The 24,511-nt window shown below is 30.4% G+C and overlaps 1 protein-coding gene across 1 annotated transcript; it reads right to left on the minus strand.

The window, feature by feature from the left end:
- Positions 1–864: 864 nt before the first annotated feature.
- On the minus strand, positions 865–2,253 carry LOC108474039 (uncharacterized). The gene is made up of 2 exons (XM_017775917.2): positions 1,520–2,253; positions 865–1,434 (listed from the first exon to the last, which is right to left on the minus strand). Exons 1-2 carry the CDS (start codon positions 2,009–2,011, stop codon positions 1,372–1,374), a joined length of 555 nt encoding a protein of 184 aa, XP_017631406.1. The 5' UTR covers positions 2,012–2,253; the 3' UTR covers positions 865–1,371.
- Positions 2,254–24,511: the final 22,258 nt, after the last annotated feature.

Consider the following 24,511-nt stretch of genomic DNA (forward strand, 5'->3'; position numbering starts at 1 on the left):
CACGGGTTTGCTGTTTGCCTGCTTGTTAGAACAAGTATATCCAATTCTTAATCAACATTTCACTACCAAGTGATCCAAGGCAAAGAAACGATTGCTTTAGAAGATTGGTATGTATCTGCACACAGATGAAAATCTACATGCCTTTACATCACGGGTGTGGGGAGATGGATAACTAACGATGAAAAAGAGACATATTATACACTTAAAAAGATTCAGAATATCTCACCAAGCTCCACGATTCAAAAAGTGTACCGGAGTGTACTCCATACCCAGTGATTCTCAAACTCTGGATTGAAAAACATAGATGCTAAAATAAGCTATTTTCTAAAGCTTCTCATTACCTTATGACATGCCTAGGAAATATGCATATGGCCCCACAGCCCATCTAGAAGGCACCCAAAAGTTCACTAATTTTGCAATAACAACCCTTACCAAGGATATAACAAAAAGGAAACTCAAAGTTTATAGGGAGAAGATAGTGCAAGTTCAAATATCCTGGGGAGAAATATACTCACTACACAGAGTCAAAAACCCCTGTTCAAACTCTGATAATGAAAACAGATTCCATCGAGGTTTAGACCTGAGGAGAACAATGTAAGTATAAGTCCCTTAAAGAAAAGTTCAAAAATAAATAAATAAAAGACAATCAGATAACAATTCCTCAGTATGCACACCCATTTTCCCTCCGTTTCACTCACCAGCACCGCAGAAATGATGTATAATTATATACTATAGTATTCATGGTACACAATTCAGGCAGCTGGAAACCAAATATTAAAAAATAATCAACAAAAAAAGCGAAACATGATATTCAAGCTTACCACGGCCTTTCAATGTTAACCAAGCAAGCTATAAATATGGAAATGAAGCAAGAGACACTTTTATTATTCAACCTTGCATCATGATCAATTCATGAAGGCGTTCTTGTCTCATCAATATAAAAAAAAATTATTACAACAAAAACGAGACTCAATTTAACAACAATGCTTATATTCATAATACAATGAAAATTTAAGCCATGAATAAAGTTTCGTAGATTTTATCACCTGAAGGAAATGCTCCCATCTCCATAAGGCAAGCCAACAATGACTATCATCAAAAAATATATTTTCCCAATCTTCCATTTTCTCCCCATTGGCCATCACCGTACGGACAGGAGCCAACTGGAGTTGGCATGTACACTACTCTGTGGTAAACAGAATAAAGGGGAAAAATAGACAAGCAAAACACACATGATGGAAGCTAAACAGTAAAGACCACCTAGAGCAGACTCCCTCCACCAAAATTTACAACGAAGGAGGAAACGGGCCCCCGAAATGAGCTTGAATGTAAACTGATTGAGCTATTGCACAACTTGTTTTGTCCACCTTTCTACATCTCGTTCCTCCCAAAATTTTCTTCATCGGGTTCATATCCAAGTTTCGCAGATTGACTCTAAAAAATTGTATAACAAACATTGTTAGCTTATATTTCAGAAATAATTAAGCAATTAAAAGTAAAGGAAGTACGCAAATTGAACCTTGGAGATTGCTTCAGCTAATAACTTGCCATCTCGAATCGAATCACCGGACTCAGAATTACTAATCGCCAGACAATCCTTCGGCGTTTCAAAGAACGATAACGGATACTGCTTATAAACGAAAAGGATGTCAAAATAAATAAGACCCGAGCTGGGGACATCGACCCAAATCCCTTTAACCGGGAACCAAAGGAACAAATCTTGAGCCAAAATCCCTGACAATTCCATGATCTTCCCGTAACTCAAAGTCCCCGACACGTTAATGTCATAATGAAACTCGCTTTCAAACTTGGCATTACAGGCCTGATCCAAGTGAACCTCGAACCGGCCCGTATCGTCGTATTCAAATCGGGTTATCCCCTTGGGAAGCAGCCCCGTGGGAAGCCCATGAAGCTTTAGTATCTCGTAAATGGAATCGTTCTTGCTGCCGTGGACAACCACGAAGAAGATGAAAATAAAATGAAGAAATATGGAAGGGACTAAAGGAAGCATAATTTTTTCTCTCTCTTTTTTTTTTTCTTCCTGTTGTCCTTTCTTGGAGGAATTTTGTGTCAGCACATGGAGATTGAGTAATGCTTTTTAAGGGTATATTACAAAGAGAAAGAAGGGGAAATTGAGGGTTAGGGTTTAAGGAACAATTGATTGGGGGAAAGAGAAGAGAAGAGAAGAGAGAAGATGCGGAAGAAGACAATGTTGCCAGCTTTAGTACATACAGGATTAGGAGAACGATAAATTATTGGTCGCGAAATGGGTCCCCCAGATATATATTATTCGGTTGTTTTTTAATTAAAAATTGGCGTTCATTAAGAAAAATCCTCAAACTATGGTTTAATTTCTAAATCAATTCTTAAATTTCAAAATGTTCTAAACCAACTCCAAGTTGTAGCCTATTGATCCAAATTATCAATAATGCCCTTCCACCAGCCTAGTTGGGCATCAAATGTCGGCTCACAAATTATAGAAACATATGCGCCGAATAGTTTGAGTTTGATATACTAAAATGTTGGTTAAACTATATTGTTGGTCACTTAATTGTGTTTAAATTTTTCATTTTCATCATTTAGTTAGCAAAAGTTACAATTTTTTAAATTTACAAATTGATCACTAGCAAAAATAATTTTTTGTGACGAGGTGTTATATTTTTCGTAATTTTTTTTTGTTGGTGACCAAAATTGAAAATTTATGCAAAAATTAAGTAACTAAAGTTGTACTTTACCTTAAAAAATATAACCTTTTTAAATTTTCCTGACATTCTTTGGATCCGATTCAAATAGTATACAAATGTTTCATTTAAACGCTTAAATTGGGGGTCATGTTGATTAAAGGATTTAATTGATATAATATTAATATTTTAAGATTTAATTATAAAATTTTAAAGTTTAGAGATCAATTTTAAAAATTGAAGCATAATATGAAGATGTTTGGTGCAATTAAACCTTTAAAATTGAGATGCAATGCCTCAATTTTAGATGTGATTCCTCAATTTATCCATTTTGAAATTATGAGAATAAATGTTTTTTTTCTGACGGGCTCCAGCGTTTTATGGATGAGAGGGGATAGTGGAATAAAGCTAATGGAATTTCAGCAATTTTGGACTAACCTGATATTATTTGAGCTGTAAATGTAATCTTCATTTTCCACCAGATTTGGGCCCATAACTGTAGCAGCAGCTGTCATATTCGGTAATCCATTGCTTTTTTTGTTTTTTGCCTTCACTGAAATAATTATTATATATTAATTAAAATCACGGAAATCTTATATTAAAATCACCGCCCGTCAGTTCGACGGAAATTTTTTTTAAAATACAGATCATTTCGTTTTCTATTAAAGATGACACAAATGACATAATTTCATTTCTAACGATATCTTTTATCTTTTTTTTTTCCTTTTTCTTTTTTGTTGGGGTTTATTTGGAAACTATTTGTAAATGGTGTAACACTCTTTAATCTTAAACTGTCGCCAGAATAAGGTTACAAGATATTATCAAATAATATAACAATTTACGATTAATATTCAAATAATTATCGAACATATTATAATATAATTATAAATACATATAAAACTTTTGTTAATTAACTCTTTTTTATTTTTAAAAAAACTCAATATAACCCTTTATAAATATCTAACCTTCCCGCAATTTCAAACCGGGACCAATCTAAAACCAATATTTAAACCAATGCAATTTCATGTTTAACCGTATTAAAATCACACCTATAACAATAATTTGATAATCTACTTATGTTACCATTAAAAATTAAATTAGAATTCTATTCATCCATTCTAAATTTAACACCAATTATACCATGCTTATCATGTAAATTTTTATACCATTTCATTAGTTTAAACACCAAAATACCAAATATCATTCTTTACAACAAAAATTATATAGCATTTTTAAAGTGATTAAAATAACACCTATGCACATGCCACTTTTACCAAAAGAAGAATACATCACCGAGTTTTGCGCTGGAGTCAGGATCGCCTGGATGCTGAACCGAAACTCTGAACACCTATTGATCTACGCACGGAAACAATATTACGGTGAGTATTTTATACTCAATAATATTACTATAATTCAAATTATAAATAACCAAATAAATTTTCACATAATCAATTATATAATACATGAACACGTATTACTTTAATTTATACACTACTTTCATTCCATATCAATAACAATTCAATTTAACCAAATAACAACCAAATATCATAAACAATTAGGTATTTATAACCTTTGAAACATTTGATTTATCCATTTCATTCTCATTTCTCAATTTCATCACATATCGCTTATATGCATCAATTTTTCTTTTTCACATCTTTTATCCCTATTAACAAGATTCAGCCCTTGGCGGATACACGGATCCAACCAACACACCAGAATGGCACCCAGTGTCTAATCGGATAGTTCAAAGCAATAAAGTGACACCTAGTGTCTCATCGGCCTAGCCGAAGTAAAGTGGTACCCAGTACCTCATCGAATCTATCCGAAGTAAAATAGTGACACCCAATGTCTCATCGACTCAAGATCGAAGTATCTCTGAACACTTCCAGTCCTATGGCATGCCAACTATATCCAACTCAGCCCGACTAGTTAATAGGGTCTCCAAATTCACATTTCAATTCAATTTCATTTTTTCACTTTCAATCACAATTCAATTCAAAATTCACTTTTCCATTTTCAAGTCAATATTCAATTCAATACATATATTCATCATTCAATTGAATTTCTTTCAACTTAATAATAATACTTACTTTATATTTCACTTACCATACACATAAATTTAAATTCAAAAATAAATAATAACTAAATTTGAATTATAGTAGTACAAACCGTAAATCTCTCGTTTAGTCATCGATAGCTTTCTCATTTCCTTTCGATGCCAATGCCTCGGGTTCTTTGTTAGCTACAAAAATAATAATAATTTGCACTGATTAATACAACATTAATTCACATTAAATACTTGAATTTCTATTCAATTTCTACCTTAATTTCAATTTGGTCCTAACTAATTCATCCATTTTTCTACCTCAATTTATACCTTATTTCTACTCTAAACTAAACTTAACAACAAATTTTCAAGATAAAATCATAATTTTGAATTTCTTTCAATTTAGTCCCTATTATACAAAATTCATAACTTATTCTACAATTTAATCTATCTCCCACTTCTAGTTAGAAATTCTAATAATTCAATCCCTAATTCACACTTTTACTCAATAAAATTTAATGTCTAAAAATCTAATATCTTCCAAAATTTCAGCACATACTTAATAGTATTTTGTTCTAGTTTTATAAAGACTCAAAATTACAAGAAAATGACTTAATTTAACTTACCAATTTGAAATTAAACCTGAAAACCCTAAATTTCTTCTTTTCTTTTTTCTTTTTTCTTTTCTTTCTGTTTCGTCACCTATTCTGTTTCTATTTCCTTTCTTTTGTTTCTTTAGTTTATATATATATATATATATTATAATTAAAACATAAAATATCTTTATTATATAATAATATATTAAACATAAGCCTCAATTTATACTTTTGGTATAATTCCTTTTAATCCTTTTTATTTTCTTTTAATCTATAATTAAACTTTTACCTTTTATTCAATTTAGTTTTTTTACTATTTACACTAAATTAGACTAAATTCACTTAATTAAATCCTAATTAAGCACTCGGCTAAACTCATAATTACTTCTAATAATTATTTATGACTCGATTTACTAAGACAGGTGCCCTATAACTCACTTTTCCGGTGCCCGTAAATTTTGCGTAATTTTGTGATGAAAGTGGAAAAGCAATCAGATGATACATGATCAGAAGATTGTACAAGGAAGTCGATATATTATAGAAAAGAAAGGGTGGAAAAGAATATATATAAATGAAGGAAATGAATTCTTTTGATTGGACCAGGCATTACTTTTTGTATTCGGCGTGGATAAAATTTTTTCCTATGTTATATTATTCAATTACCAACGGTGAATCGATTTGATAGCCTAAATATTGTTATTCATGATATTGATTCGATTCGATGTCATTGAAATGTAAGACATTGCATTGAATTTACAAGCAACAAATTTATCATCTCTATGGGATTAAATTCTGAGTTATTGCGAAGTAAAAAAACTCATATTGACATAATGCTTAAAATTAGCCATAATCCCTCCCAACCTATAAATAGGAGGATAATGCGTTTTAATACACTCGAATCTATGTCCTCCTACATTGATCACAATGCTGATGCCAATCGAGTTAAGTCTCAATCGACATTAACGTTATTAATTAAAATAAAATGTTGTTGTATTTTAATATTTTCATAATTTTTTATTAACAAATATTCCCATTAAATACTTTGTTTATTAGAAGAGAAGAAAACAGAGCAATACATATGGACGAGCCTTGGAGCAAATATTTGTGTGCTGCTGGTTTACCTCTAGGAATGCATGTCTACTCGCTTCCACCTAATGCCTTGATTTCTCTCTTCATGAGGATGCTATGGGAAATATTTTATAATATTTTAATCGATAAATTTTAAAATGTTCATTTTATTTATAATTTATATTGACAATAAGAGCTTTCAAATGTTTACAGTGAATTGTGTTTCTCCAAAAAATACATAAAGTTAATACTCTAAATTAAAACAAAATTATACATAAAATTAATAATTTCATTTTTACTTTGAGAGTAACTTATTGACATTAAAATTATATGAGTGAAAAATAATTTTGAATTACCTTCCAATTGATTAAATTCATTGAAAAGTGAGAATTTCTCACTATATTTTGAGTCGCAATACTTTGATTCATGTCCTTATTTAAATAATCAAGTTTTTGCTTTTTTTCTTTTTTGTTTAAATTTTGAGGAAGTTATATATATATATATATATATATATATATCTTAGTCAAAGCTTAGATGAAAATTGCATATATTTTTTCATGCAACAAGATCTCAAACTCACACGCCGGCACATACATACATTAAGGGTTCATTTGGTTTACCAGTGAAGGTCAGTGTGGTGCAGTGGAGGATAGTAAACTCATTGGTATGCTGTTTGGTTCAACAACACAGTCCAGTGAAAACTTTAATCAGCCACACTGATATGCTGAAAATAGCCTGGAGGATTCAGCTGCATTTAACGCCAGTACGATTGTATGTATTTTTATGAGACAAACATACCCATACTTTTATTTATTATTTTACCATTTTAGCCTTGAAACTTAAATTAATTTCTTTCCCAACCACAGTTGTTTTCAGATTAGGGAACGAAACAGCCATTTTCTTTTTCATATTTGAGAAGTAAAACACTAATTTCTCCCCTCTTTTTTGCTTTGTTCTTGGTTGTGGCTGCTTTTTGAAGGTATTTTCATTAATTTCTTGTTATCTCTAATTCTGGCTTCTTCTATTCTTCTTTGTCATAATTGTTATTATTATTACTATTGTTTTTGGGAACGAAACAACCATTTTCTTTTGCTTTGTTCTTGGTTTAGCAGTGTTTTAACACTGATTTCTCCCCTCTTTTTTGCTTTGTTCTTGGTTGTGGCTGAGGTATTTTCATTAATTTCTTGTTATCTCTAGTTCTGGCTTCTTCTACTCTTCTTTGTCGCAGTTGTTAGTCCTTTTGACTATTGATGTTAAAGCAGTAGATTAATGATCTAATGTTTTAGAAGTACATTTGGTTAATTCTTTTTGTGCATTTCTTTGAGAAATGTGAGGTTAAAAAAAGAACTTTTACCATTTCTGTTTTGTTATTATTGCACTCAAATTTAAAACCCTGAACAGCAAAAAAATGAGCTTAGTTGAATTTGGATAATTGAAAGAAAATATGGGAATTGAAAAGAAAATAGACTTTGGCCTTGATGGGGTTGAGTTTTTGGAAGTACATACGAATAATTCTTTGTTTATTTGCTAATAAATATGAGGAAAAGAAAGATGAATTTTTCCCATTTCTGTTTTGTTCATATGAGCCTATTTTGATTTTCTTTGACACTCAAATTTGAAGTCCTGAACACCAAAACTGAACTTAGTTGAATTTGGTTAATTGAAAAAATATATAGGAATTGAAAAAAAAAACAAGTCCTTGTTGTGTTGATGGGATTGAGTTTTTAGAAGTGCATTGGGATAAATTCTTTGTTTGTTTGCTATGAAAAGTGAGAAGAAAATGAACGTTACCATTATATAAGTTCTTTGTTTGTTTGTTATGAAATGTGAGAAAAAAAGTGAGCTTAGTTCGACATTCAATATTTCGTTCTTATGATTTGTGTCTTGCAGGTTGGAGGCTTTGAGGTGCCTACTTCATCTGTTAGTGTAGAAGCAGACAAGGTATGTATTTGAAATAGTGAAACCTGTTTAAAATCGTGTTGCACCTCAAATAAGTTCTATTTCCAGAGTTAACCTCACTGTAAAAGATATTAGATAGAATATGTAATGATCCCAAATCCACGGGCACCGGAAAAATGAGTTATAGGGCCTCCGTCTTAGTGAAATAAGTTCGAAAATAATTATTAAAAATATTTATGAGCCTAGTGGTGTGTCTAATTAGGATTTAATTAGGTGAATTTAGCTTAATTTAGAGTAAGTAATAAAAAGGATTAAATTGAATAAAGGGTAAAAGTTTAATTATAAAGCAATAGAAAATAAAAAGGATTAAAATGGCAATTAAACCATTGACTACAAATGAGGCGGTGAAATAAAATCAAAGATTTTTTTAGGTTTTATATATTATAATGATTATTATTATGGTTTTATATTAAATTATTATGATTATTTAATTAATAATATATTATAAATAAATTAAATAGTAGATAATTGTATGGTAATAAAAATATACATGTGTAAAAATTACATTAGTACATTTGTAATTTAAATACTTAATTACTTATAATTTAAATAAAAGATATTTGTTAATTAAATAATTAAATAATTAAATTATGAGATTTTGTTTGAGAAACAAATTAAATAATGACAATGGTAATAAAATTATTGGTACAAATGTAAAAATAAATATGTATCCAATTGTAATATTAGTATTTGTTATTAAAATAGATATTTATTAAATTAATTAAATATAAAATATAACATAAAAGAAATAAAACAAATGAAACGTAAAAGAAGTAAAAAAGGAAAGAAAGTTACAGAGAGCATTTGAAACAGGGAAAGAAAAGAAGAAAAAGAAAGAAAAAGGGAAAATAGGGTTTTTGAAGCTTGGAGTTAATTTGGTAAGTTAATTAAGTCCTTTTTAGTTAATTTTGATGTTTTAGAAACTTTAAAACAAGATTTTGATGAAATTAAGTTGATATTTCAAGAGTTCATATGTTTCTAAATATGGGTCATGTTGGACAAATTATGGAATTAGGGATGTAATTGAATGAATTCTAAGTTAGAATTGTTTAAGGGATTAAATTGTAAACTAGGCTATAAGTTTTATGTTGTAGGGACTAAATTGAAGAAATTTCGAAATTAGGGAAATATGCTGGAAATTTTATAGTTAAATATAAGTTTAGACAAAATTTGAATAGAAAAAGAGAGTGAATTGGATTAAAAAAAATAATTAAGTTTAGTTAGGATTAAATTGGGAATAAGGTAGGAATTGTTTAGAAATTTAATTATTTATTATAATTAATGCTGTAAATAATAATTTAAATTACTATTATTTTCGTAGCCAACAAAAAACCTAAAGCATCAGCATCAAAAGGAAATGAGAAAGTCATCGAGGACTAAAACGGGAGAATTACGGTGTGTATTACTATAATTCGAATTTTAATTATTACTGATTGCTGAATTTTTTAATTGTTATGTATGGTAAGTAAGACTTGAGGTAAGTATGTGAAATTGATATGAATATTGAGTGAAAATGAAAGTGATGCAAATTGAATTAAATTGAATAGAATAAGTGAATTATGGAATATGTGATTATTTGAAAAGTTTATTGATTGAAAAATGAATGGTGATTTGAATTGTGAATTGAAAGTGATATAGAATTGAGAAAGTGAATTGAATACCCTATTAACTAGTCGGGCTGAGTCGGATATAGTTGGCATGCCATAGGATTAGAAGTGTTCAGGGATGCTTCGACCTCGAGTCGATGAGACACTGGGTGTCACTAAATTTCTTCGGATAGATTCGATGAGGTACTGGGTACCAACTTTACTTCGGCTAGGCCGATGAGACACTGGTGTCAACTATTACTTGAACTATCCGATGAGGCTTTGGGTGCCATATTGGTGTGTTTGGTTAGATCCGTATCCGCCAAAGTCCGAAAGTTACGTTAATAGGGTGAAAAATTGAAATGTGAATTTAAGGCATTGAAATATAAAAAAAAGAAAAAAGAAAAAGAAATTGAATTATGAATAGAAATTGGAATTGTGATAGAAAGAGAAAAGTATGAGCTAAATGTTCATAAGTGGTTAAATTCAAGTTTGTGAAAAATACATTGATTGACAAATAATTAAATTGAATTGTTATTATGAAATGATGAAAATAAAAATAAAAATAAAGTATGAATTAGTATTTAAGAAATTAATTGTTATGTATTTTAATATTTATATTTTTATTATTGATGATATATTTTGAATTATGGTATACCACTGAGTATATCCATACTCGTGTCTGATTGTTTCGTCATTGAGTTAGTAGAAGTCAAGTGTCCGGCCAAAGATCCGAACAATCCCGACTCCAACACAAATTTGGTGATGTATATTTTTTTTTGGGTAAAGGTGGCATGTACATAGGTGTTGCTTAGTCATTTGAATATGTATATTACTTTAGGTAGCGAAGGATGAATTATAAGATTTAAATGGTTAAATGAATGAAGTTTTTAATCAATTTAGAATGATGCTATGATAGTTATTAAGTTAAAAATTATGTTAATGATATAAATATTAATTATATGAATGTGAAACATTGGTGTTGGTTGTTTTGGTTTGAATTTGCAGGGGGTTTTAGGTAAAAATAAGTAGAAATGATACCGAAATTTTTTATAATAAAAAAAAATCCCGGAATACTCGAACAAGTCCCGTTCTACTTTTAATACGTGTTTGAACTTCGAGAGTCCAATATAGGGACTTAATTATTATATTATACTATGAAAGTTATATTAATTGTAAATTATTCGTAAGTTGCCTAATATGTCTGGTAATGCCTCATAACCTCGTTTCGGCGACGGTTTGAGGTTAAGGGGGTGTTACAGAATATGATATATCCCCATCAATGATAATATAAGTGCTCTCCTTAATACTCCTTTGAAAATATTGGGTATGTCGTTAAAACCATTAATAGAAGGAAATTCGTTGGCTATATTCTAATATGACTCTATGGATGCTACTAGAAGGTTAGGTGACAAAGTTTAATGTTCTTTTTCTCCTTGTTGCAGTTTTGTAGCCTCTGTAAAAAGTTTTGTAGATTCACAAGGGAAACTTCTGAATTCTTTACCCTCTTCCTTAGAAATATATGATGAGTATGGGCAGCATCAACATAAGCAGAAACTGATAGGTAATCGAGTCCTTTAGTTAATACAGATAGATGGGTTGGTAAAACCAATGAAGGAATAGAAATGGTTATATTTTCTATATAAGAAGATTATCTTGAAATTGATTGCCTGCAATTAAATCAAATCAGTCATCTGTGTCACTTTTAGAAGTTAGAGGCCTTGTTCCATTAGTTACTAAGATATTTTCTTGAAGTGACTCATAAACTAAAGTAATGATGGGACTGACATTTGTGTAACCATCAAGCCAGAATTGAAGCACTGAATCTATGGCACAAAAAGGTTCCTCTAGTTAACGAGGAAAAATGTAAAATCTTACCTACAAGTTTGATGTCTGTATTATCAACCAACCATTGTGCCGCATTTTCTTAAATCCTATAAAGTCTGAAGCAAACTCTGTTTTATGCATCAGCCTCCTGAAAATGAAAACATATCAATAATTTTAAGCCATTTCTGTAGAACAAAACAAAAGTCATTCCTATCAAGAAGCATCACCATTATTAAAGACATCTGATATTGTCATGCTTCAAAAATACTCTTGATAGGAGCCCACTCAACTATATTCGCTTTATGCATATGTAAATGCAGACAAATGAATAGATGGTAAGTTCATATTAAGTTACCTGTCAGTGTTAAGTGTTTTAAAAAGCACACGATGTACTCATCTGGTAATTTCTTAGAACTATTGAGTTCCGACCTCTAAGGGCATTGGAGGTTCTGTCACTATATGATATCTGAAGATGAAATGAAATGTTATGATTTTCATTGCTGAAGAGTTTGTTTTGGGGCATGGATAGGAAAAGTAACAGAACGTGTAGTTGTTTTTTAATTTCCTATACTAGACTAAAGGTGAATGTTATCTGTTGAAATTAATATAATTTATATTTTAATACAAGAAAAAAAAACAGCAGTTTGACAATAGAAAAGGGATTGTGAATGTAGGATTGAAATCTCATGCTAAATGTCTATGACTTGGGCGAAATATTTTGATTTTGTTAATGCGTGTACTCATATTATATTTTTGTTATGTTTAGTTTCATATATGATAATCATATTTAATATATTATTTATTTAAATAATTTTTTAAACATAAAACTTTTTATTAAAGAATAAAAATAATAACCAAAACAAAAATTAAAGACAACGACGAACAATTAAGACCCCAATTAATAGATTTACCTATTACACCCATTCTTATATCATTTAGAATCATTGATATGAGTAGTAGAAATATTATCAATCAAAACAGAAATAAGACCAGAAGGAATGATATTCCTTTATTGACATCTGAACTGTTCAAAAGGACATATAAATGAAATTAAATTTTAACAGTAAACAATCTTGAATTAATAAGCCAAACTCTAAATGTTTGCATTAGGCTTCATAAAAGCATTAATAACCTCCAAACATTGAAATGAAAAATAACTCTATCAAAATGCAATGGTTTTAGCTAAGACAAGCTTTTAGAACTAAAAAATTTTGAACAGTGAGATAGTTGAAAAAAATTTAAAAATAATACGTAATTTTGATTAAATTTGAAATTGATTTGAATTAATTATTTACAATATGATTTAAGTTTATACTCAAATTTTTAACCAGCTCTACCTAATATATTAACACGTCTCTCAGCCAATGTGTGTGGAATTGACATAAGCATGGGTTATTGTACACATTATGGATAATAGAGCTAGAAATGATTTTAAAGTAAAACATCATCTTTTCCCATCCAAGTAAGGTATTTATTATCTTCTTTATTTCGTTGGATTACTATGGAAATTTAGGTGTAATATATTATTTGGTATTTGAATTTCACAATTTTTTAATGTGGTGTTTGTGTTATTTTTTTTAATGCGGTACATGTATTTGACAAAAGTTGTATATTTTGATATCAAAAGGATCAGTTTTAACAATTTAATGTTTAATTCAAGTTTTAGGATTGATTTGATGAAAATTCATAATTAATAATAATATTAGCAATTAACTTTTATCAAATCCAAATTGTATTTAACAAGTACACACAATTAAATAAATTCACAATTAATATTAAATTTATTTTATTAAAAATATGAAAATTTAAATCTAATAATATTTGCAATTAATTTTATCAATTTAACCCTAAAACTTGAATTACATACTAAAAAGTGGTATCGCTACATTAAAAAGACTCAAACTTAGGTACCAAATGATATATTAAGTCTAAAATTTATTTCCAAAACCAGTTATGTAGTTCAATTAGTCTTTGTTTAATTTTATGAAGCATAGGATAATCAATTATCCTTTCTATATCCTCATTATTGTTTACCATGAATCTTTGAGAGTTTTTTCTTTCTGTTTATTTTATGGCTTTCATCTTTTGTGATGTGTTATTCTTAATTTTTTTATGAAACTATATTATTATATCTAATTAAATATTTATGGTTTTATGTCGGTTGACATTTAAAATCAAAATAATAGTAATAAATGGTAAAGACACGAAAATTTGTGGAGGGAGATAGTACCTTAGCAACAAAAGTTGTTTGGGATGATGAGCCGACGTTGATATTTTGTGAACTTTGTGTGAATGAAGTCAATGCTAGTAATAGACCGACAACTCATCTAAACTCAAAAGGATGGGAAAATGTCGTTGCTCTTTTTCAAGCAAAAACACAAAAAAATTATGGAAAACCTTAATTGAAAAATAAGTGGGATACATTAAAAAAGGAATGGAGGTTATGGAGGGAGTTGCTTAAGAAATCTACAGGTATTGGATAGTGTCCATCTAAAAAGACGGTCGATGCTACAGAAGAATGGGCTGAAAAAATACAGGTTAGTGTTAACTTTATCATTATTTTAATGCATAAAGTTTATTGAAATTAATAATTTACAAATATAAAAATCTGAGTATAACATTTAACATTTTACATGTTATGTAGGAAAATCCTAATTTTAAAGGATTTAAGAAGAAAGGAATTGAACCACGATTGAATGATTTAATGTGGCAAATGTTTGGTGGCATTGTAGCCACGGAGAGAATGCATGGGCACCTTCGTCTGCCGTTCTTCCAAGTGGGGTTCCTATGGGAGATGATACACCTAATGAGGGATTTGGTGATTTAGATGAAAATAGTAATGACAATGAAGGTATCCCTCCTAATGAGGTACAATCAAACCCTTCTCATGAAACTCCTAATCGAAGAAAGGAAACACTTGGGGTTGTACACGGTAAAGGAAAAAAATCAAGTTCAAGTAGAAAATCATCAAGAAATTCATTAGTTACTCATATTGAGAAATTGTGTGAGAGTATGTCTATTCCAAGGAAGTCAGTGAATGAAATTATTTTTCCTCACTCTCAATATACTATTTCAAATGCAATGGATGCTTTGCGTGATTTGGGAGATGAAATTCCATAAAAAAGATGAACTGTACTATTTTGCCATCAAAATGTTCCAAATACCGGTGAAACGAGAAGTGTTTTTTAACTTAGATCCAGATGTTAGGGTTTGGTGGCTTCGACGTGAGTATGCTGAACAAAATCCAATTGCATCATTTTCATCCTTGGTAGCAACATCCTCATTTCCCTTCCAACCATGCCATCCACCACCTCCACCATAAGCTCCTTAGAATTATTATTGTAATATAACTATGCTACTTTTTTATATGTAAAACTAATGTATGATCTACTTTTTCATATGCAAAACTAATGTACGATCTACTTTTTTATATGTGAACCTAATGTATGATCTATTTTTTTATATGCAAAACTAATGTATGATCTACTTTTTATATGTATACCTAATGTATGATATTTTTATGTTTGGTATTTTTAGCTATGCTTTTATTCAATTTTTATGTTGTATAGAATGTCACAAGTTATTAATTTATTTTCATTTGATTACTTTTTCAGGTTATGGATGAACTTAACAATATGTATAATAGTTTTTATATGAATTATGATACCCCTGAATTAAGTGAAGAAGCTCAACGAAGAATAGCCACAATTGTTACACAAGTTGAGCACAACAATTATCATGAAAAGGAAGAACAAGTGTTAAGCAGTGTATTGCTACACCATGAAACTTATTTCACTAAGCAACCGTGTATGGATTCAAATTATACAGGTCAAATGTGGGTGGACGAAGTATTAAATGACATGATGATCGTTGCATGAATAGTTTTAGGATGCCAAAAAATATATTTCACAGCTTGTTGCATGATTTGCAAACAAATTATGGCTTAAAGCATGGGAAGGTATCTGCGATGGAGAAGTTAGCATTATCATTGTATATTCTTGGAAATAGAGAATCAGATTCAAAAGCAGCAAAGCGATTTCAACGATCTAGGAAAACTGTTAGTCGAATTTTTACTGATATGTTACATATATTTGCTTGAATGGGAATAGACACGATTAAACCCACTGAAGGTCAATTTGAAGAAATACCGAACCATATTCGACATGATACAAGATATTGGCCTCACTTTAAGGTAAAATTTACACAATCATTATATTTTTAAAATATAAATTATTTCTAACTTTTATCTCATTACTTGTATTTATTGGGGCCATAGATGGAACATACATAAAAGCATGCATGTAACATCCCTAACCCGTTTCCATAGCTGGAATGGGTTACGATATATTACCGAACCGAATACTTATTCAAAAATTTTCATGCATCTACTTCTATCATCTTTATTTCATTAAGTTCATCTTATAACAACCATATCATACGATTTTATATTATGTTCAGACATAACCAGACGAACCATTATGCTATCTCAAATTAAATACTAAGATCAAATACAATAGCCAAATTACAATTAATCACCTACATAAATGTGTCATAATCGAACCACCCCAAAAACACATAATCAATATTTCTTAGCATTTCCAACACTCAAACATATGTATATATATATATATATATATAATTCATTAATAACATTACACATCATAACCAAGACGAATTATACCATGATTAAACATAACCAAATTCAAACTTAGTATTTAAGCCATATTCGCATGGCTGGAAGTATACATATCAAAGTTCAAACAAAATACATATTAGCCTATACATGCCGAAATGTTCATTTAGATCAACTAAGAAGAGGGTACCAAAATGTTGCAAGCTGGTGTGATGACTTCGACGATGGTTCCAAGCACGCAAAATGGGTCAAAGAAATCTAAATAAGAGACAAGTAAAAGCACCAAATGAGTTTTCAACTCAGTAAGTCATAAGCAATAAAATGCAACAATTAACTTAGTGTGCTGGAATAGAAACTAAAAAAGTCTATATATATTATCTAAATCATCAATTCAACTACTAGTCAACTATTACTATTAAATCAAAGTATTATATAACCGAATGCCTTAATTCTTTCCTCCCATATTTAAATATGATGAAATAGATGCATTCACACATATATGTTTCAATTTTCATATCTCCCATTTCTTATTTTAACAATAGTTTTTTTTATTCTTCATTTAGTTCCTGTATTTATTTTATCAACAACCGATTTTGCACACGTAGTGCTCCATCAAGGAAATTTGCACCGATAGTGCCATGTTAACCCACACACATAGTGCCTTAATAATCCATACACATATCAAAGATTCAAATCCGCACACATAGTGCTGTATAAATCCGCACACATAGTGCTATACAAATCCGCACACATAGTGCCATTCAAATCTGCACACATAGTGTAACATCCCGAAATAGGGCCTAAACGGAATAGTGGTTGCGAAACCACAAATTCGAGGTAGAAAAATTTATTTTATTATTATTTTAAGGTTCATGGTATGATTGCATGATTGTGTGAAAATTTCGTGATGAAATTCTATGCATAAAGTGCTTAAGTTGAGGTTAGGGACTAAATCGAATAATTTGCAAAACTTGCATTCTAGAAGTTTTTAGTATGAAATTACTTTGGAATATTAATTAGGAGAGTTTAAATAACAATTTGACCAATTTTAAGTTCATGGACAAAAATTAGGACATGGAAGGAATTTTTGAAAGTTTAGTAAGGAGGGTAATTTGGTCATTTGGATATTAAATGAATTAAAAGGGAAAAATAACACAAAATGGTCATCTTCTCAATTAGTTTCTGCCGATTTTGCTCTCCTCCATAGCTGGGGTTTCTTCAACTTTCAAGCTTCATCGTAAGTGATTCCAAGCCCGCTTTTAATGATCTTTACGTTTTGGAGTCCATTAACTTGATTAAGCTTATTCTAGCAATAATTCAACCTAGGGTTCATATTTGGAAAAATACCCATGGCTGAAATTTGTGTATTTTGGTGTTTTATGATAGAATATGAGGTTTTAAATTATGTTAAACAACTTATGCTACTCGGTTTTAAGTGAAAACGAGTAAAAGGGCTTAAATTGAAAAAAAAAATACCAATAGTCATAAGTATATGTTACAGTGTGATTTTGATATTGACATAGAAGGGAAAAATTATCACATGTCATAAAACATAAGAAAATAGGATGAAGTTTAATTTACGAGTCTTGGGGCAAAAGTGCAAAATGTGAAAGTTTAGGGGTAAAAAATAATTTTGCCAAAGTTTGGGTCAAGGACTGTTTTAATAAATGTGAATATTAAATAAGTTAAATTTGCTATTATAGATCAAGAAGAACGAAATTCGGGAGTAGATCGGGGAAAAAAAAAGTAAAGGACTAAATTGTAAAGTTTAGTCACATTTTGTATCAAGGTAAGTTACAGATAAATAAATGCAATATTCTTTTATTTTACATTATTATTGTCAACTTCAGCATTTATATATTTATGTTATGAAAATATTTAAAGTCGAATTTAAGGTGAAGTGACAGAGGAAAAGTGTTAGAAAGCCGGTTGAACCCTAGGAATGTTAGGATATTAGGGTTGATGAGACGTAATGAAATGAGCCATGTAAGTCCATATTAGAAATATGGCTTTGGAGACAGGATTGAGCCATGTAAGTCCATATTATATATGGCATTGGAGACAGGAATAATTCATGTAAGTCCATGTCAAAGACATGGCATTGGCGAGATATTGATGAGCAGAACGACCTTAGTATTCCGAGTGGTTCAACGGGTCGGATACTGAGTTAAATTACAGTGAATTAACAGCAAAGGAAAAGTAGATTATACTTATGAAAAGGAAAGGTCGTAAGAAAGAAGGTAAGGGAATAAAGAAGAAGATAGAAATTGAGAAGTAAAGAAATTTATGATGTTAGATGATATTATGCATAATTATCCATTATGTTGAATGTTGTGATTTATTTGCTTGTAAGCTTACTAAGCCTAGTGCTTAATCTCTTTATTTTCTTCTTCTTATAGTACTTATCTAGTCACTCGGGGATCAAAGGAAAGCGTCGGAGGCCGATCACACTATCAAAGAAATAACTCGGTATAATTAGGCGTTTTGTTTTGGGTATGGCATGTATAGAAACTTAGCTACTTTTGGTATAATATGAACAATGAATGATGTGTAAATACTTGCTAGTGATTAGCTAATAAAATAGCCGATGATATACATGTTTATTAATATGTATGATTGAATGGTGATTATCACATGAAAATTATGAAAAATGTGAAAGTAACCTAAAAAAGATTCAAGTAATGAAATGACGTAACTTTGAAAAATCACTAAAAATTGTAGAAACATAGTTTGAAGATGAATAATATATGAAATTAAAGCTTATTATGTATATTTTCTTATGGAATAAGCAAAAAGGTAAAGGTATTATATTTTATGAGATATCGAGTTTTAGTGAAACAGGTCGAGCGATTTCGGATCCCTATTTCAACTTTGTAAATTTACCATAAATTGTAAAAAACTAATTAGAAGGTTATATGGTTAGAATCCTTGTTGAATCTAGTTTTAATAGAAACAAACGGCTTAGTCATATGAATTTTGTACAGGAAGAAACATGGTTCGTAGTAAGAAGAGGTCAATGCAGTTGAGTTTTGAAACAGGGGAAACTTTAACTAATAAACTGTACTAATTGGCCAAGTCAAAAATTCTATAAAAAAATTAGTAGATAGATATATGAGTCTAGTTTCAGGAAAAATTTACGGATCTTAATTTTGAGTTTTGAAACTTGAGAAATGAATTTTTAAGCAACCATGACACAGAAAAATAGTTTATTCCAAAAATTAAAATAAGTGGTTTAGAGTTGTTTAAAAGGTAAGATAAGTTTAGTAACACCTCAAGCTTGACTCCGGTGATGGTTTCGAGCGTGGGGGCGTTACACATAGTGCCAAGGTCATTTCGTTATAACAAAGTGATTGATTTAATTAACTAAATATAATCGGCCACCCACCTTTCAATCAAAAGAATATGTAAACGAGAGTAATTTCTTCATGATATGTATATACCAATTATGTATAGAATAACCAACCTTAATTGCTTATAGACTTACCTTGTGGTGGATAAAACAGTTCCAATCGGCTACTTGATACTCTTCGCTTTGCCCTTGCTTGATTCCTATAACGCCCCAATTTTCGGGAATTCTGTGAATGTTGGCATAGGTTTAATTATGTTAGTGGGCCTTTAGAAAGCCCAAACTTAAGATAGAACCCGACAATTTTAGTTAATTTTTGTTCCATAAGAAAAAGGGGGTGAAATTCTGAAATAGGACCTATGTGAAAATGTTTGAAAATGCTATAGGCTAAATTGAAGTGGCCAAATAAATAGGAGTGCAAAATAGGAGGATTTGCATGACAAACCTCCCATTTTACATGTAGTGGCTGGTCATCATGTTGTTGTAGACAAAATGTACACTTGATATCCATAATTTATGGTACAAATTGATACAAATTGATAATAGGTTAGGTAAATGTTTCATGATAATAGGTTAGGTAAATGTTTCATGATAATAGGTTAGGTAAATGTTCCATGATAATGGGTTAGGTAAATGTTTCATGATAATGGGTTAGGTAAATGTTTCATGATAAGAATATCATGTCTTTTGTATTAAAGAATTAAATGGATGAAATATGAAGTTTTATTAAAAGAAAAAGGGGTGAAAAGAACAAAGTTTTGTCCATCTTTGTTCATCATAGCTGAAAATTAGAGAAGAGAAAGGAGAGGGAAAGCTCTTGAGTATTCGGTCATTAGGAGGAGAAAAATTGAAGGTAAGTTCTTGGTACCTTGCTTCTATTTTGAGGTTCATGAGTTCTTCTTGATTCTACCTTAACTCTTGAAGTATATTTTGATTTTCGGTTGTGTTGTAAGCATTTGGTCATGAATTAAAATGAAGGAAATGGTTATTGTTTCATGTTCTTTTGATGAAAAATGGAAGATATGTGAAGTTGAGCCAAACAAATGAGCATGCATGTGCCTTAGATGCTAAAGGGAAAAATCGGCTAACATGTTGTGCTTTTGTAACGGCCTAATTTTCAGTGGTGTCGGAAATGGTGATTTGAGATCACTAAATTCGACAAATAAGATTGAACAAGATAGTAATTTAATATTTATGAGTCAAGTAAGAATTTAGAAGAATTTGTGAAATGGTGAAATTAGTGAATTAAAAGAATTTATTAGGTCAAACGGGTCAAAAATGAGGTATCGAGACCTCAAAGTTGAAAATCGAGCTATAAATATTTTTATAAATATTTATGGAGTGTCATTGAGTTAGTATTAAAGTTTAGTTAGAAAATTTTAACGTTTGAATGGCTAATTAATTGAAAAGGATTAAATTGAAAATAGCACAAAATTTGTTAAATTGTGAGTAAATAGGTTAAGTATTTAAAATATGGATTTAAAGAGCAATTAGACCCAAAGGTTAATGGCTGGACGGTTTGGGTATGAAATAAGCAAGAAAACAATGTGAACAAGGGCAAAATTGGAAATAGATAAAAGTTAATAGTTAAATAATGATGTAATTGAAAATCTAGACATTTTCTTCATAATTTCTCAGCCAAAACGCCATAGAAGGTCTGGAGAAAGCTGGTTTTTCATATTTTTACATCATGTGAGTCTAATTCTTGCTTTTTCTTGATAATTTTATGTTTTTATGACTTTTACAATTAGGTCCACTTGTAGAATTCATTAGTTTTTGATTTTATGGGTGAAATTGGAAGTTACCCTGGATGGATAAGGAATTTTATGATGAATTATTATGAAATTTAAGTTCTAATTTCATATTAAGGTGGTTTTATTAAGTGATTTTGATAGGAAATGATATTTAGGACCTAATTGTGAAAAAGTTGTGAATTGAAGGTTGCTGTTGAAATTCAGAATATAAAAGGTTTTGAAATAGTCTATAGTGATAAAATAAAGTGTTAATTGAGAAAAATTAGTTCAATTGATGGGTGAATTGAGTAGGGACTAAATTGTGAAAATGTAAATTTTGGGGTAAAAGTGTAATTTCGAAATTTGAACAGCATAAATTGTGAAGTGAAATAGAAATCAAATAAATGCTAATGAGTAGAAATATTTTATATTATAGATCAAGAATCCAAAGAAGAACGAGGAAAAGAAAAAGTTGGAATAGTCCCAAAATTTCAATATCTTCTACAAATTAGCGGGTAAGTTCATATGGTTGAAATTAAATGTTTATTTGTGAATGATTGAAGTATATAATGTGTTATTATATACGAATTTGTTGTGGGATTGTGTAGATTTTGTTAATGAAAGAATAAATGTGGAAATGCAAATTAGGAAAACGCAGGATTGAGTATGCGTTCAGTATCGTGACGTGTGATGAATTGTGGATAAGACCATGGTTGTTCCATGGCAAAGTGTGAAATGTAGGTATGGTATCATCCATACTGAGTTGTGAAATGTAGGTATGGTATTATCCATCTTGAGTTTGTGAAATGTAGGTATGGTATTATCAAATCCATCTTGAGTTAAGAAATGTAGGTATGGCATTTCCCATACCGAGTTGAAAAATGTAGGTATGGTATTTCAATGAAGAAAACCATACTGAGTTGTGAATCGTGGCATTGAGCAACGACGTACTCAATTTCGTAAGTCGTTTCCTAATTTGATTATAAGAAATAAAGAGAAGTGATCCAAATGAAATAGATTGAGTAGTTATTCTTGTTGAGCTCAACTATGTGAATTATTATAACAATGGTTGTGAATCGCAGGAAACTTTAGTAAATGTTTTGGTATTGTTTGGAAATATTATGTTTGGTAAGCATTACTTTTAACCTATGAACTTACTAAGCTTCAATAAGCTTACTTGTGTGTGTTTAATATTTTTATGTAGATTGACTTGAAGTGAAGTGGGTAGATCGGATCAACACAACAAAGCACACTATCCAGATCAATTCGGTAGCTTTTGTTTTATGTTTGAAGATTTATATGGCATGTATAGAGTTTGAATGAATTGAAGTAAAGATGTTATAAACTAGTTAACAATATTTGTACTAAAATAGTTTTCGGTAAATAGCAGTAGTTTGACTTTGAAAAATCACTAAAAATAGTAGAAATGGAATTAAATAATGAATAAATTATGGAATCGAATCTCGATGAGTCTATTTTCATATGGAAGAAGCAAAACAGGTATATGAGCTATATTTTATGAGATGTTTAAATTTTTGTGAAACAGGGCAGAGCAATTTCTGGATCCCTGTTCTGACTTTGGAAATTCACCATAAATTTTACAAAGATAATTAGAAGTCATACTTTATATGTACAGATTACTTATTGAGTCTAGTTTTATTAGAGACAAACGGCATAGTCATTGAAGCTCTGTACAGAGAGATATCTGATTCGTAATACACAAAGGTCGAGTAGTCAAACCACAAACAGGGAGATTTTAAATAATAAACTGTACTAATTGGCTTGACCAAAATTCTAGAAAAAATTGGTAAGTATATATATGAGTATAAATTCAGAGAAAATTTACAGATTTGGATTTCAAGTTTTATAACTCGAGATATGAATTATTTAGCAACTATGACACAGTTGGACGACTTATGCAGAAAGTGTGATATAAATTGTTTGAATTTGTTTAAGTGCTCAAATAAGTTTAGTAATGCCTCGTGCTCGACTCGTGACGGTCTCGAGTAAAGGGGCGTTACATTTATTGGTATCGAGCTTGGTTTAGCGATTCTCGAATATGTATGATGTGAAAAGTATCTAGAATTACATGCCATATAAATCTGTGATAGTGTCTTTGTGTATGATCCGATCTAATCCTTGTTTTTATTATAGATTATCTTGATTTGAAAAGATGTCGATAGACCGAACAAACTGAGCAAGAAGAAGTTAATAGCGAGTACAAACCTCGAACAAGGAACAAGTAGTGAAGCTCAATTTCATTGATGCGAGAACAAGAACTCAAAAATATGATTTATGGATTCATGAATCGGTGGTATAATGAGAATGTGCGAGAAAGAAATCGGACTCGCAACCTCCTCCCCTATCTCAACATCTGTAGTACCCGGTTGCTCCTCCACCTCCTCCGATAACTGAATCTAGCAAAAGAACACCAATTGAAAACTCGGAAAGTTTGGAGTGAAGAATTTCGAGGAGATCGGACGATGATCCGGTTAAAGCGAGTATTGGTTAAAGAGTTTGAGAGAGTTTTAAGCAGATGATGTGTTCTCCGGAGGATTATTTGGGATGTCGATTTCGCTATTGAAAGAAGAAGCGTATAATTGGTGGGAAACCATTGAGGCGATGGTACTGCAGATAAACTTACAGGAATTCTTCCAAAACGAATTTAAGAAGAAGTATGTGGGAAAGAGATATTTAGATAAGAAGAGAGAATTTCTTGATCTTCGACAAGGGAATAAAACAATGGCGAATATGAAAGAGAATTTGTGTATCTCAAGAGATATGCTCGGGATGTTGTAATGCGAGAGGAAGAAATGTGCATTAGATTTGAAGAAGGGCTTAATGACGAAATCGAATGATGATTGGAGGTACAGAGATTCGAATTTGTGATTACATCGATCGAGCTCAAAAGATGGAAGAAGTGTATAATGAAAGATGCAAAGAGAAAGAAGAGGTAAAGAGGTATACAAAAGTTTTTCTAGACCAACTTCGACTTTTTCGCCAAAAGTTCAGAAATAATTCAGTCGACTGTT

The sequence above is a fragment of the Gossypium arboreum genome, chromosome 11 (assembly GCF_025698485.1).
Source record: "Gossypium arboreum isolate Shixiya-1 chromosome 11, ASM2569848v2, whole genome shotgun sequence".
Taxonomy (NCBI): domain Eukaryota; kingdom Viridiplantae; phylum Streptophyta; class Magnoliopsida; order Malvales; family Malvaceae; genus Gossypium; species Gossypium arboreum.